General features: G+C 44.5%; 1 protein-coding gene and 1 non-coding gene across 13 annotated transcripts in view; both read left to right on the top strand.

Annotated features, from left to right (window-relative positions):
- chd9 (chromodomain helicase DNA binding protein 9) overlaps positions 1–14400 on the top strand; it is a 94145-nt gene that overhangs the window by 71258 nt on the left and 8487 nt on the right. For all 12 annotated transcript variants that reach the window (XM_054771478.1, XM_054771481.1, XM_054771479.1 and 9 more), the window contains 16 exons: positions 1787–1997; positions 2944–3139; positions 3212–3394; positions 3831–4016; positions 4154–4264; positions 4950–5149; positions 5245–5444; positions 6064–6223; positions 8572–8661; positions 9284–9387; positions 10548–10665; positions 10816–10873; positions 11050–11098; positions 11223–11469; positions 12043–12248; positions 13411–14307. In XM_054771478.1, the coding sequence (XP_054627453.1) occupies positions 1787–1997; positions 2944–3139; positions 3212–3394; positions 3831–4016; positions 4154–4264; positions 4950–5149; positions 5245–5444; positions 6064–6223; positions 8572–8661; positions 9284–9387; positions 10548–10665; positions 10816–10873; positions 11050–11098; positions 11223–11469; positions 12043–12248; positions 13411–14307 (3216 nt within the window). The remainder of the gene's footprint in view (positions 1–1786; positions 1998–2943; positions 3140–3211; positions 3395–3830; positions 4017–4153; positions 4265–4949; positions 5150–5244; positions 5445–6063; positions 6224–8571; positions 8662–9283; positions 9388–10547; positions 10666–10815; positions 10874–11049; positions 11099–11222; positions 11470–12042; positions 12249–13410; positions 14308–14400) is intronic.
- On the top strand, positions 3598–3736 carry LOC129179178 (small nucleolar RNA SNORA16B/SNORA16A family). The gene has a single exon (XR_008569915.1). It is a non-coding gene; the product is annotated as a small nucleolar RNA SNORA16B/SNORA16A family (small nucleolar RNA).

The raw sequence follows: 14400 nt of genomic DNA, 5'->3' as shown, positions 1-14400 counted from the left end.
TACTGATACTGATACTACTACTACTAATACTACTAATACTAATACTGCTGCTGCTGCTACGACTGCTACTACTACTACTACTGCTACTACTACTACTACTACTACTGCTACTACTAAAACTAATACTAATACTGCTACTAATACTACTACTAATACTAATACTATTAATACTAATACTAATACTGCTGCTGCTGCTACGACTACTACTACTACTACTAAAACTAATACTAATACTAATACTGCTACTAATACTACTACTAATACTAATACTACTAATACTAATACTAATATTGCTGCTGCTGCTACGACTACTACTACTACTACTACTACTACTACTACTAAATAATAAAATGAGAAGAAAAATAATGTGACTTATAACCAACAAAGGCCAATTAGAAAATAGATTTAATAAAATAACAAGAGAAGCACTCTGAGAGAGCAGACCTCCGCCAAGCGCCATAGTTCCCCCCCCATATTTTGATTCACACCAAGATAATAATCCCACATTTTTTGGATCAGCGTTTGATATTTTGTAGAAACCCGTTGGAAACTTGTCCTGTATATTTTTTCTCCAAGTGCTCTGACCATTTTTTGTGGAGTTATATCCACAAATGCCGAAAATGGTCGTATCTCGCAATGTTAAAGAATCTTTTTAAACATTCCTGGATCCAGACAGTGATCCAAATCACCCCCAAAATTTTATCAGCTCTTGCATATCCATTTCCGACAATTCCTAAAAATTTCATCCATTCAGCTTGCACTTTGTGCTGCGCTTGGCGGAGGTAACGATGTGACCTATAAGCAACACAAGGATATTGGCAACTGAACACACCCCAAAACATTTATTACACTTAAAAAAAAAAAAGACTTTGAACATGTAAAAGGGAAATGAAAATTGAACATCCATCCAGCCATCCATTTTCTACGTTGCTTGTCCTCACTACAGTCGCAGGGGTATGCTGGAGCCTATCCCAGCTGACTCTGAGCGAGAGGCGGGGTACACTCCATCGCAGGGCACATACAGACAAACAACCATTCAACTCACAGTCATACCTATGGACAATATAGTCACCAGTTAACCTAACATGCATGTTTTTGGAATGTGGGAGGAAGCCTGAGTACCCGGAGAAAACCCACGCACGCACGTGGAGAACATGCAAATGCCACAGAGAGATGCCCAAGCGGAGATTTGAGCCCAGATCTCGCAAACTGAGCATATTTAAATTCAGAATTTAAAAAAAAAATTAAAAAAAATAGTGACTTATAACCTGTAATAGTCAATTGGAAGTGACACACATTTAAATTTCTTTAAAGTAAAAAAAAATTATAATAATTTGACATAATGTGTAAGTTTACAAGTCAAGTTGATTTGACAAGTAAAGACACTTAAAAAAAAAAATGTAAAAAGTGACAAGTCATTGACAACTAAGCACAATTTAAAACAAAAAAAAAAAAACAATTGTTGAATAGTCGATACAAAATTCAGCAAATCTCTTTGGGCATTGGGCATTTTTTATATATATATATATATATATATATATATATATATATATATATATATATAGGTTCTTTGCAAGAGCCCTCTAAATATGGCATACCTTGTACAATTGTACACTGCCCCCTTCAGATCACCTCCGTATGATTTTCAATTAGATGTAGGGCTGGGCTCTTTCATTCCAAAACTCTTGGAGAATCCAAAACTTGGATTTAAATCGGCATGCGAGTAATGTTATATTATCCATTTCTTCATGATTTCATGATTTTTTTTAATTTTTTTTTCTTTTAGGGGCAGAAGAGAAGATCTTGGAGGACTTCAGGGAGGTTTACAGCCCGGCTGCCTTGGACTTTCACTTACAAGCCATGGTGCAGTCCGCCGGGAAGCTCGTCCTCATTGACAAACTACTGCCGAAGATGAAGGCCGGTGGCCACAAGGTGCTCATCTTCTCCCAAATGGTGCGATGCCTTGACATCTTGGAAGACTACCTCATTCAGAGAAGGTAACTGGTTGACTCACTCGAATATAAGACGACCCGGAATATGAGGCAATGCCTCTTTTGCAGGACTTAAAATATATGTTAAGACAAAATCAAAGACAAGATTATTATGTTTTCCTTTAATAATGTTTTTCAATATCATATTTTGTTAATACATATTTCTGAGCCTCGGATTTGGAAAAGGATGGCTTGCATCCTCCGGGTTGGGAGTGAGGTCTTACCCCAGGTGGAGGAGTTAAAGTATCTCGGGGTGTTGTTCACACGTGAGGGAAGGTTGGAGCGTGAGGTTGACATGCGGATCGGCGAAACGTCTGCAGGAATGTGGTCGCTGTACTGTACCATCTCTGTGAAGAGGGAGCTGAGCCAGAAGGCAAAGCTCTCAACGTACCGGTCGACCTACAGTATGTTGCCCACCCTCAGCTCTCTTAGGGTGGCTGGGCTCACCCTAAGAAATTGGGTGAGGAGTTCAGTCATCCGGGAGGGGCTCAGAGTAGAGCCGCTGTTCCTTCACATTGAGAGGAGCCGGTTGAGGTGGCTCGGGCATCTAGTCCGGATGCCTCCCGGACGCCCCTCTGCTGAGGTGTTCCTGGCATGCCCAGCCGAGAGAAGGCCTTGGGGCAGACCTAGCACACGCTGTTATGTCTGAAGGCTTCGGTGTTCCCCCTGGTTGAACTGCAAGAGGTGGCCGGAGAATGGGATGTCTAGGCTTTCCTACTGAGACTGTTGCCCCCGCGACCCGGACACAGATAAGCAGCAGCAGCAAAAGAAGATGGATGGATGGATATTTCTCAGCTGCTCAACAGGTTTTGCGCCACCTGTTGGTTTGACACCAAATAGTGAAAATACAGATAAATGCTGTCTTATATTCGGGTCAAATACAGTGTTTTAAATGTAAAAACTGGCTAGTGAATTAGCTTCACGGTTTGTAACAACCGTCTCTGTCTTGCAGGTACTTGTACGAGCGGATAGATGGTCGCGTCCGAGGGAACCTGCGTCAGGCAGCCATCGACCGCTTCAGCAAGCCTGACTCAGACCGCTTTGTTTTCCTCCTGTGCACACGAGCCGGCGGCCTGGGCATCAACCTCACAGCGGCGGACACCTGTATCATCTTTGACTCGGACTGGAACCCTCAGAACGACCTGCAGGTAGAACACAAACACAGAAGAACATCCAATCCAAACTGGTAAGCAGTACTAATCTACTAATGAACTCGCCAGGCGCAGGCACGTTGCCACCGCATTGGTCAGAACAAAGCGGTGAAGGTGTACCGCCTGATCACCAGGAACTCGTACGAGCGGGAGATGTTTGATCGCGCCAGCCTCAAGCTGGGTTTGGACAAAGCCGTGTTGCAGAGCATGAGCGGCAGAGATAACAGTCTGGGAGGAGGCACCGGCGGAGGGGTGAGTGGTTGAAATGGAATTGAAATTGTAGGGTTAATCGTCAAAGCACAGTGTTTCTAGCCATTAATTACAATAAATCATTGAAATCAATTTCAGAAGCCGACCTTAGCTTAGACATTGCCAGTTAAATTCTATGAACTCGAGTCGGTCGTTGCAACGCACTTTAGAGCATTAGTTGGAACATCCTCAAGGTTCTTTCCAAAAAAGGCTCCAATCGAAGCCATTCATGCTCTCCTGTAGCAGCGAATGGTCAAATGGAAGCCAAGATAAAAGACTTTCACTGACGGTCGCTGTTCAGTTTGAAAAATAACTGCTCCGGCAACATTTTGGGGAAGAACATTTAGGATAGTCAATGTCCTTGAGCAAGATCTCCAATTTCCCAAGGCAAGTCATTACAAGCTGCTGCCTTGATAAAATCGTCTTTCCTCCTTTCCAGGCCGTCCAGCAGCAGCTGTCCAAAAAGGAAATCGAGGATCTGCTGCGACGCGGGGCCTACGGCGCCATCATGGACGAGGAGGACGAAGGGGCCAAGTTCTGCGAGGAGGACATCGACCAGATCCTCCAGCGCAGGACTAAGACTATCACCATTGAGTCAGAGGGGCGGGGGTCCACCTTTGCCAAGGTAATAGGAGAATAGGGTGTCTACAGTCTACTGTATTCTTAGAATGGCACGGTGGCCTTTGTTTTTGGTGATTGATCACAATTGTATTAAAACTGGAATACTGCTTGCTAAGATTGTTCGACAACGTCTTCTTCCAGGCCAGTTTTGTGGCGTCCGGAAACCGCACAGACATATCCCTGGATGACCCTAACTTCTGGGACAAGTGGGCGAAAAAGGCGGACGTCGATATGGACATGGTGAACGGCAGAGTAAGTTGTTTTCCGCCACACTCGCTTTAGCTCAATGTCTATCAAAAGTAAAACGGTCGTGATCTCGAAGAAGGTGCAGGGCAGTGTTTGTCAAAGTGTGGTTGGTGGGCCACGGGTGGTCCACAAGGAATTCCAAGTGGTCTGTGAGTAACTTGGTTGTTCCGTTTTTCTGGACTCTTCCTCTACTGTTGAACCCCCTTTGTCTCAAGTTACAATGGTCCCCCACGTATTCAACTTGAGTCCATGAAATTTTACCTCAGGGTGTCACACCCTACAATTTGAAAAGCACTGCTCTAACTCTGTGTGGGGTGGACGTCTGCCCCACACAGACTTGTCACCCCTTACTCTTGTTTCATCCTTGTTGCACTTAGCTAGATATGTTCAGATCGGCCTGTCCGCAGCTGGCTTCTTTTGAATAGCGTTCGACTCCCTTTTGGAAGAAAAAAGGAAAAAGTTCCCCAGTCCTGCACCTTCCCACATTGAAATATGCATGTCTGTGTCTTTGTTCCTTGCACTTCTGGACAGATGGCGCTTTTGGAGAGACTGCCCTCTGTTCGGTGGTGACTCGTAGCTTTGATAATAAAATACACAAAAGACAACTTGTTTCTGTGGACAATATTTACTGATGGATGAAAAATTGCCAAAACACAATTTACCTCTGACAATCTTTCTCTTGTGTTTGCAGAACAGCCTGGTGATCGACACCCCGCGCGTCAGAAAGCAGACGAGGCCCTTCAGCTCCACCAAGGACGAGCTGGCGGAGCTGTCTGAGGGCGACAGCGACAGCGACGACACTAAACCCAAACTCAGGCGAACCCACGACCGGCCCAACAGCTACGGTCGCACCGAATGTTTCCGTGTGGAGAAGAACCTGCTGGTGTACGGGTAAGATTGTTAAAATGTGTATACCGTACAAATCTGCAGTAGCACACACGTGTAAACATAATTCAGAGATATCGTGTCTCATTATCATCACCCAGGTGGGGTCGATGGAAGGACATCCTAAACCACGGGCGGTTTAAGAAGCAGCTGACGGACTGGGATGTGGAATCTATCTGCAGGGCTCTCCTGGCCTACTGTTTGGTGCATTACCGTGGCGATGACAAAATCAAAAGCTTCATGTGGGACCTGATCGCACCCACGGAAGACGGACGCACTAAGGAGCTGCAGAATCACTTGGGTATAAAATCTTGAATTTCCTTGAAGGTTCCACATTAGACTATATTTCAGCAATTTGAAATAAATCTCAGAGGTCCCACTGTAGTGTATTATTTACAAAATCTGGCCTTGATGCTGGAATTGGACAGTGTGAAGGTGCTTTTAGGAAGCCCTCCAAGGAAGACGCTGTTTTGTGTCAGCGTGTGTCTCCAATAAGCGCTACTGTACACATTATGTTTATTTTAACAGGCTATTATGTTGGGTTAACTGAGGAACAACCAAATTAGCTGACTGACGAATAATTCACAGAACTCTAGGCCTTTTTTAAAGATGTGTAGCGAAGTCTGTTTTTCTATTTTTTTTAACAGAGCCATCCCCTGTGAGGTGGTACAGGTATGTGAATAGAGGTAGTCAGACTGTACCAGGTAACATGTCTGTGAGTAAGGAAGATTTTCCTTCAAGACATCATGAAAACATGCAACTTCAATAGCGACCCTTCGAGCCCCTCTTCTCTCAAAGGTGTAAGATGATAGATTTGCTTTTGTTTGGTGCAGGCTCTTAGGATGTATCAATACAAGGCCCAAATAATATAAAATAGCCATGCAGAAGACCGTGTGTGAGTGTTTGTGCTCTGCTGCTAGGTCTCTCTGCCCCAGTTCCTCGGGGCAGGAAGGGGAAGAAGATGAAGACCCAGTCCAGCTCCTTTGACATTCACAAGGCCGAGTGGTTACGGAAGCACAATCCCGAGCACATGCTCCAGGACGACGGTTACAAGAAGCACCTCAAACACCACTGCAACAAGTAAGTTCATGTTCCTATGTTTTTATCGCTTGCACTGAGCATTGTTTGACCCAAGCTCATGATGCACAGATGCCAGGGGGAATAGCATGAAGATTTTTTCCTGCAGCTGTTGTATTTGTTGTGCAGGTATACCTAATGAAGTGTCCAATGTACCGTGTCTCCACTGACTCTCATTATAGAAAACTTTTTACAGTCGCATACCCCTTCATACTTTTGACTTGAAGCCTGAGGCGTTCAGGTGCGCTCGTGATTGTGAGTGTGAGGCACTAATTGTATTTTATTTTTCTTCACGTACCCCCGATGACAATTGGCGTACCCCACTTTGGGAGCCTAAGGTATAGACTGAAACCCTCCTAATTGTTTTCTTTTGTCGTAGCTGACTCCATTGACTTTTCATAAGGCCTGCATGTCTTTTGAAAATAAAAATGTGCTTGCCTCTTCACAATGGCACATTTCAGCTCCAGTAATGATGAGCCACTAAAAGATGTACTGGAGCTGACTCGTCCTGCTGATTCATTAACAGACGGGGCTCACGACGGGCGGCGGTTGAGTGATAGAAATCTTAATGAGACTTCAGGCTGGCTAATGGCCGCCATGGATCACTCTTGCATGCTGACAGAGGAGGGGAAAAGACTGCTGGGTGGATCGTGGGGTTGACAGAGACAAAAGCCCAAATAGATGGCTGCCTCCTGTTTAGCAGCGAGCTTGTGCCCACAGAGCTTTTAGACGCACAGTGCTGCATTTTCCATAGAAAGTTCCCTTTTGTGTGGTGGTCCAGTAATGCTGAAACCAGGGATTGTCTGATATGTGACACGCAGGGCCAACGGGGACACAGTTTGCTGACGCCTGCGTTTTGGCAGGCTTTTTAGAGGGCGCTACCCCCCTTCTTTACAGAGCACCTATGCAGGAATAGAAAGCAGTTATCACACTTCATTCCCCTCTTGCTGTCACGCCACTTCCCTCTCTTATGATAGCTTCTGGATGGATTGTTTGTCTATGAACGCATCCATGAGGGATTCCTCGCATGCCAACCGCATCACGCAACCGCTCACTCCATAACGAGTGTGTGACAGCGCAGAGATTCTTGGCAGTGTGTGTGTGTGTGTGTTTGTGTGTGATTCACGCCACACGTACTCACAAAAAAAACAGGAAGGAGAGTGATGAAGGGACGTGCTGACAGGTGGATTGGGAGTCGAGGTGTTGTGGAGTGTGACAGCAGCTGCTCTAGTCGCACAGTAGTGTGGTGGCCGGGGGCGGAGCCTATTTACCACACTACAGCCCTTCTTGGGCATAAATAATACAAATTCTTATACTTCATATCAAAATATGAATATTTTACTACATACGACACTGGCCTGGAAACAGGAGTTCAGAACGTTCACATTCACTGATCGCTAAATAATAATATTTGCTATAATAACATCATGTATTTGCATTTGTGTAAGAAATAATACAAAACTGGCGTCTTTTTACTATGTTAGCATATTTCCTCCAATAGATGTATTAACTCAACAGAAGAGTTCCATTTAAAAAAAAAAAAAAAAAAAAAAAAAAGAGCTTACTGGAAAACGATGTTGTGATGTTAAGAATAACCCAAAACCCAATCTGCTCAGTTCAACACTGGGGTGTGATGCCATTTGTAAAAAAAATAATAATAATAATAAAATAATAAAAAAAATACAACTTGCTGTCATATTTTAGTATTTACTTAGTATTTACTCAACGGCAGAGAGCACCGGGAATCATTTTTCTGTTTTTGCACGGCGCCATCAACACCTATGATTTGTTTGTCATTCAAACAGCCAAGTGGAGGCGTGGCTGGCATATGCCTACTTTTTGTCATTGCCTTTTGGGGCAGTGATGGTCGAGCCCTCTAGGCCTAGCAGCAAGTGGCAGGTAAAATGAAGTGCAACACTGAAAACCTCAAGTTTTCTGCGATTTTCATCCGACCGTCTCCAAACTAGGTTGATATAGCGACTCAGCTGAATGAAGTCAGCCTTTAGGGAGAGATCTTCAGGTCCAAGTTCTCTAGTTTCCAGGTTAAAAATCCATTTGAAATGAGCCGAATTGATTTATGTTAAAGCCACCAGCAAGTGCTTTCCAGACCTGTAATCATTTGGCGCAAAGAGTGTGTAAGATAAAAGGCATCCTCAAAAAAAACTGTCTGTGCGCTGCCATTTTTGTTTTTGTCCTATAAAAGAACACCACTGTATTTCTCCATTGAGGATTATAGGCGCTTTGTGTTCAACTAGACTGTGTGGGTGTGTGTGCACTGCTCACTCAGGCAATTGTGCGTGGTCAGGGCTTTTTTTTTTTTTTTTAAGCATTGGTGGGTTTTCTGTGTGCAGGGTGCTGCTCCGGGTCAGAATGCTGTACTACCTGAAACAAGAGGTGATAGGAGGCGAGGCCCAGAGGGTTCTCAACAACGTGGACTCCAGGTGAGTGCACGGCCTCCGACTAGTTCGCTTTTTGCTGCAGCTTGACTTCCCTTTGATACTTTTAAGCAACATTGAAATGAGAAATGATTTGATGGTGTCCTAATCAACACGTTAAATAGTGACCATGCGGTTATGTACATAGTTGCAGTACAACTGATGTGCTGATCCGGGTCCCTTGTAGTTTGGCTTGTATACAGACTATACTGTTACAATTCAAAGTATTCTAAGACATGCATCAATAAATGCACTTTAAAGAGGTGTACAAAAGTGGGAAAAGTATGTTTTCGCACCTGTTGAAGGAGGAAAAGATTCTTGGGACAAAAGCAGAAGAAAGCTAAAGAGCTCCACCCGCTGGTGAAAGATATTACTGCATTAGAATGCGTCAATAACAACAAACGCTCCACGACGGTGTCAAAAAGCAAACATTGTAGTTGCATTAAGTGTGTGTGTGTGTGTGTGTTTACAAAATATTGCTTTTAGTCAATTCTATCGTCTTGTGCAAGTGCAGGCAGCAAACAATTATTCCTAGCTTTTAATTATGTATCACACAGTACAGTTGCCCAAATGTATTCTAATATCAATAAAGTATGTCTTGTCTTTTTTCACCCCCGTGCTCCTCCAGTGAAATAAAGATCTGGGTGCCAGAACCGGACCACTCTGAGCTGCCAGCCTTGTGGTGGGACGCTGTCTCTGACAAGTGTCTGCTGCTGGGGGTCTACAAGCATGGTGAGTGCCACTAATAAAGGGATTTAATGAAAATACATCCCATCTTTTCTCATAGGATGGCAGACTGTAGGAAGTACCAGGGGTCTGGTCGGGTTTTAGGCATTTATTATGGGGAAGGTGCGTATTTGTACAATTTTAAAATAATCTGAAATAAACATTACAGTATTTTTATTTATATGTCATTTAATTATTTTGCGTACTTATTTTGATATTGACTTCAATTCAGTGTTTGGTGATATTTATTTTTGTCATTTTAATTCATTCTGATTTGTAATATTATATGTTACCATGTATTTGTTGCATCTTATCATATCATTTAATTCTTTCAATCCCAACCCGTTTTCAAAAGATAACCCCTTCAGTAGCGGCCATTCGAGATGATTTTGACTGATCTTCCGATGGCTATATAAACATGGAACCTACCAAAAGAAAGATTAGGCTCTCATCTTTAATCGTGAAAAAAAGTTTGTTTCTACCTTTTTCCGTTCTGTAGTAATAATTAGTAGAACATAGGTAAGTTTCAGGAAAATATCAGTTCCCAACTAGAAAAGGGAGAAAACCAGCTTTTTGTGGAAAGATACATTTCAAGCATAACTTCCACTTTGACACAATTATTTTTGTTTTTGTGACAGCTCAAATATCTGAACAATTATACCAACATAAACAACACAAAAAAGGGTTGTTTTACATCAAAATAACAATTTATTTACAAATATAACACCGTGAACTATTTACAGTTTTCACATTTGGAAGTGAACTGTGTGTGCCCGCATGTGTGTGCCCACATGTGCATGCATTCAAATTTCCCAACGCGTAACCTTCTGCACGCGTCCACTCCTCCACGCTCTTCCACTTCCTCCTTGCTGTCAAGTGTGTTTTTATATGCAAGTGAGTCATGCAGAGCTCTTATCAAATGCACTTCTGCCACCTTGTGGCCATTTTTACGGCTTAAAACTGCTCTAAACATGACATCTATTTGTGTGCAGTTGTGTCATCACCTCTTTTTGCCTCTCGCGCAAAAAACCCCATCAAAGACGTATACGTTTTTGGCATCGGGCGTTCGAGTTTATTATTGAGTGGCGCAAATGTGTCATTTTTTGCTTCTTATCATGTGTCAATTTATTATGTTTTCATTGTGTAACTTTCATTTGTTCTTCCAGGTTATGAAAAGTACAACACCATCCGAGCAGACCCCGCGTTGTGCTTCCTAGACCGAGTTGGTCGACCGGACGAGAAGGCCATCGCCGCTGAACAGAGAGGCAATGATTTCATGGACGGGTGGGTAAAAAAAAAAAACCCAAAAAACCTCACTGTTTAAATGAAAAACATGTCCAGTTATCAAGTGCAAAACATTTTGTGTGTGTGTGTGTGTGTGTGTGTGTGTGTGTGTGTGTGTGTGTGTGTGTGTGTGTGTGTGTGTGTTTGCAGGGATGTGGATGATCCCGAGTACAAGCCTGCGCCGGCCCTGCTGAAGGATGATATGGAGGTAATGTCACACCTCCACCTAAAAGGTCACGTTGTCTCTTTTGAAAAGGCCGATCAATAATCAGACTGACAGAGACGAACACCTTTCTCTCTTCGCATTGACGCACGTCTGCTCATGTTACTCATTCACGCTGAGGCATCCTTCATTCTGTGAAGTAACAAGCCTTTTTCCTGCAGGATGACGCCTCCTCTCCCGGAGACTTGGTCGTCACTGACAACGCCGGAGGTGAGTAGTAGTCACACGTAATCCTGCCGCTGAATCATCAGGATTACGTCTGCAGGTCGGAAATGTCCACAGACGTTAATTAGCACTTAAGTTTGCGATATTTGGTTTTGTTGTTTTCCTGCAGATGCGGCTCCGGAGGCGGAGAGCGCCTACTGGCCCTCGTCGTCCGTGCTCACCGCGCGGCTGAGGCGCCTGATCACGGCCTCGCAGCGCTACACCAAGAGCCGGCAGATCCTGCAGATCCACCAGGTACAGTCTCAGTCGCAGCAGCAGGTTGCCATGATGTCGGCGCCGCTCTGCCCGCTGCTACCTCCGGCGCTCGTTGAGCCGCTCAACCCCAAGATGGCCGCCAAGATCGAACGACAGCAAAGGTCAGAAAATAGAAACGCATTTCATACTTCTGCAGTGCAGTTTGACACCACTGTAGACTGCAAAAACATGATTATAGTGATTATACATACTGTTACGTGAATGTCAAAGTACATTTTTTTTTCAGCTCTTGTATCGGTGAGTGTATGTGCTACAGCAAAGGCAAAATAGGTAGCTAGACTACGAACAAACGCCAAATAACTCTGTATGAGGGTGTGTGTATGCGTTTCGGAACCACTTGCAGTGAGGTGGTGCAGTATTTTTCACACAGCGACAAATTGTAATATTGGAACAAACCATCCACTATACATTTGTTTAACTGAAAGAGAAAACCAGTCTTCTTCCACGTGAAGCATATCATTGGATGCACAAATATACTTTTTGCTTATATTTTCATGATATTAGTCTGACACACTGATTTGTTCAAATAATGAGGAAAAACGTGATTCACCACTATAAAAGTCATTAAAACCCAACACAAATGACACTTCATCTTGTCATTGCCATCATTGTGCAGTATGTTATGGATGGGTACGATTCCCAATGTTCAAATGTATTCCTTCCACTGTCAATAGATGGACCCGGCGGGAAGAGGCCGACTTCTACCGGGTGGTCTCCACCTTCGGTGTGGTCTTCGACCCGACCCTGGGCCGCTTCGACTGGACAAAGTTCCGGGCGATGGCTCGGCTGCACAAGAAAACCGACGAGAGCCTGCAGAAGTATCTGTGCGCCTTCGCTGCCATGTGCCGACGGGTCTGTCGCCTGCCACCCAAAGAAGGAGGTCAGATGATATATACTGTACATCAGTGGGTCCCAAACTTTATACAATGGCGTACCCCTTCAGACATTTGACCTGAAGCCACGTACATTCTACTCCTGCACACATCTTTTGATATTAATTAACTTGAAATATTGAACGTACTTAATTGGTTAAATAATTCTGGGTCAAAATGTGTAATTTGCATGGTTACATTTTGATAAAGTTTCACATGAGCACTTAAAAATAGATAAGTCATCATCCTACATGTCTTTTATTCCAGTTTGATGTTAGCATTCTTGAATGGCTTGAATTTGAGCATCACTTTAATCACAATAAAGGAGTGTCTGAAGTACAAAAATACATACAACCAGCAAGTAAGGAGTAAGGATTACTGTGTAAACAAAGTAAAACAAACATGCTGAAGGACACTCAATGTTCCAAATACAATAATATGCATTCTTAATACACGATGTGTCATACAAGCGTAAAAAGACATCAACTGCTGCATAGTAAAGCTTAAAATAAAGTGTCACCATTGATGATGACACAAGATACAGTACAGTATATGGAGGATTACTGCAAGGGTATATATATATATATACAGTATATATATATATATATAACAACACAACATAACAACACAACAACTATACCACAACATAAAACACAAAAAAGGGGTTGTTTTATATTAAATAACAATTTATTTACAAATATAATACCATGAACTGTTTACAATTTTAACATTTGGAACTAAACTCTGTGTGTGCATGCGTGTCATGCACATGTGTGTGCGTGTGTGCATGCATTAAAATTTCCCTACAACATGTAACCTTCTGCACGCTACACTCCTCCACGCTTTCTCACTTCCTTCTTCCTGCCATGTATGTTTTTTCCTCTGCCGAGCTGTTATCAAATGCACTTCTGCCACCTTGTGGCTGTGTTTATGGCTTAAAGTTGCTCTGAGTTGAATCCATTAGTGACCTCCTTTTGACCTACACCTCCTTTTGCCTCTCATGCAAAAAAAGATGTATAAATACATTGTTGGGATCGGGCGTATGGGTTTATAAAAACGTATAATTCCGTTTTTGGTATTGAATGAGTTAATGGTTGGTGGAAAAATAGACAGACTGCTGTGTGGGTTTTCCATTGGTTCCCAACACGCTGTCTTTAACGTGCGTTCCAGACTCTGCGGTGGACCCGTCCCTCATCATCCAGCCCATCACAGAAGAGCGGGCGTCGCGCACCTTGTACCGAGTGGAGCTCCTCCGCCAAGTGAGAGAGCAGGTCCTTCGCCACCACTTGCTCTACGAGCGCCTGTCCCTGTGCCAGGTCAGTTCCGACTTGCCCGTGTGGTGGGAGGTCGGCAACCACGACCGAGACCTGCTAATCGGCGCTGCCAAACATGGCGTCAGCCGCACGGATTACCACATACTCCGAGACCCGGAGCTGGGCTTCATGGCCGCCCAGCGTAACTCCAGCCAGACGAAGCCCGCCCCGCAGCAGCCGCGCGCATTTACCCCGCTCCTGCACCCTCAGTACCAGGCCTCGCTGCTGACAGCCTCGCCGCTGACGGCCCCGCCGCTGACGGCCTCGCCGCTGCCTCCTCTGACCCAAAGGGACTCTGAGACAGCTGGAGTCATCCCCAAAGTAGAGCCTCCCTCAGAAGGGGAGGAAAGCAGAGAGAAAATGAAGGACAGATGGAGTCCCGCCGTGGCACCAGCAACCCCTTCAGGCACGGTGGCCGAGAAGCCCATCACTGAATTGAGGGACAGCGAGAGACAGATGGTGGCGGCGAGGACCAAACCTCTCACACCCAACTCCTCCGAGAGGAAGCCCAAGAAGGCCAGCAAACGGGGCCGCAGGGAGAACAGGCGGGCCTCCGGGTCCGACTCGGATGGCTCCTCATCGAGCTCCTCGTCACGCTCCTCCTCCTCGTCATCGTCGTCCTCTTCTTCCTCATCCCGCTCTGGGTCCAGCTCGTCGTCGTCTTCATCGTCCTGCTCCTCTGGGTCTTCGTCGTCGTCGTCTTCCTCTTCTTCGGATGACAGTGACAGTGAAGGAGAGGACAGGAAGGAGAAAGGTGAGTCATGATTTCTACATTTTAATTCACTATGTGAGAATGTTTGAAATGCCCAGTGTGCCACGAGTGGCGACTAGTGGCACATTTGCCACA

Source organism: Dunckerocampus dactyliophorus, chromosome 3, assembly GCF_027744805.1.
Source record: "Dunckerocampus dactyliophorus isolate RoL2022-P2 chromosome 3, RoL_Ddac_1.1, whole genome shotgun sequence".
Lineage (NCBI taxonomy): Eukaryota > Metazoa > Chordata > Actinopteri > Syngnathiformes > Syngnathidae > Dunckerocampus > Dunckerocampus dactyliophorus.
Note: the sequence above shows the minus strand (reverse complement) of the source record. Positions and strands in the feature narration are given on the sequence as shown.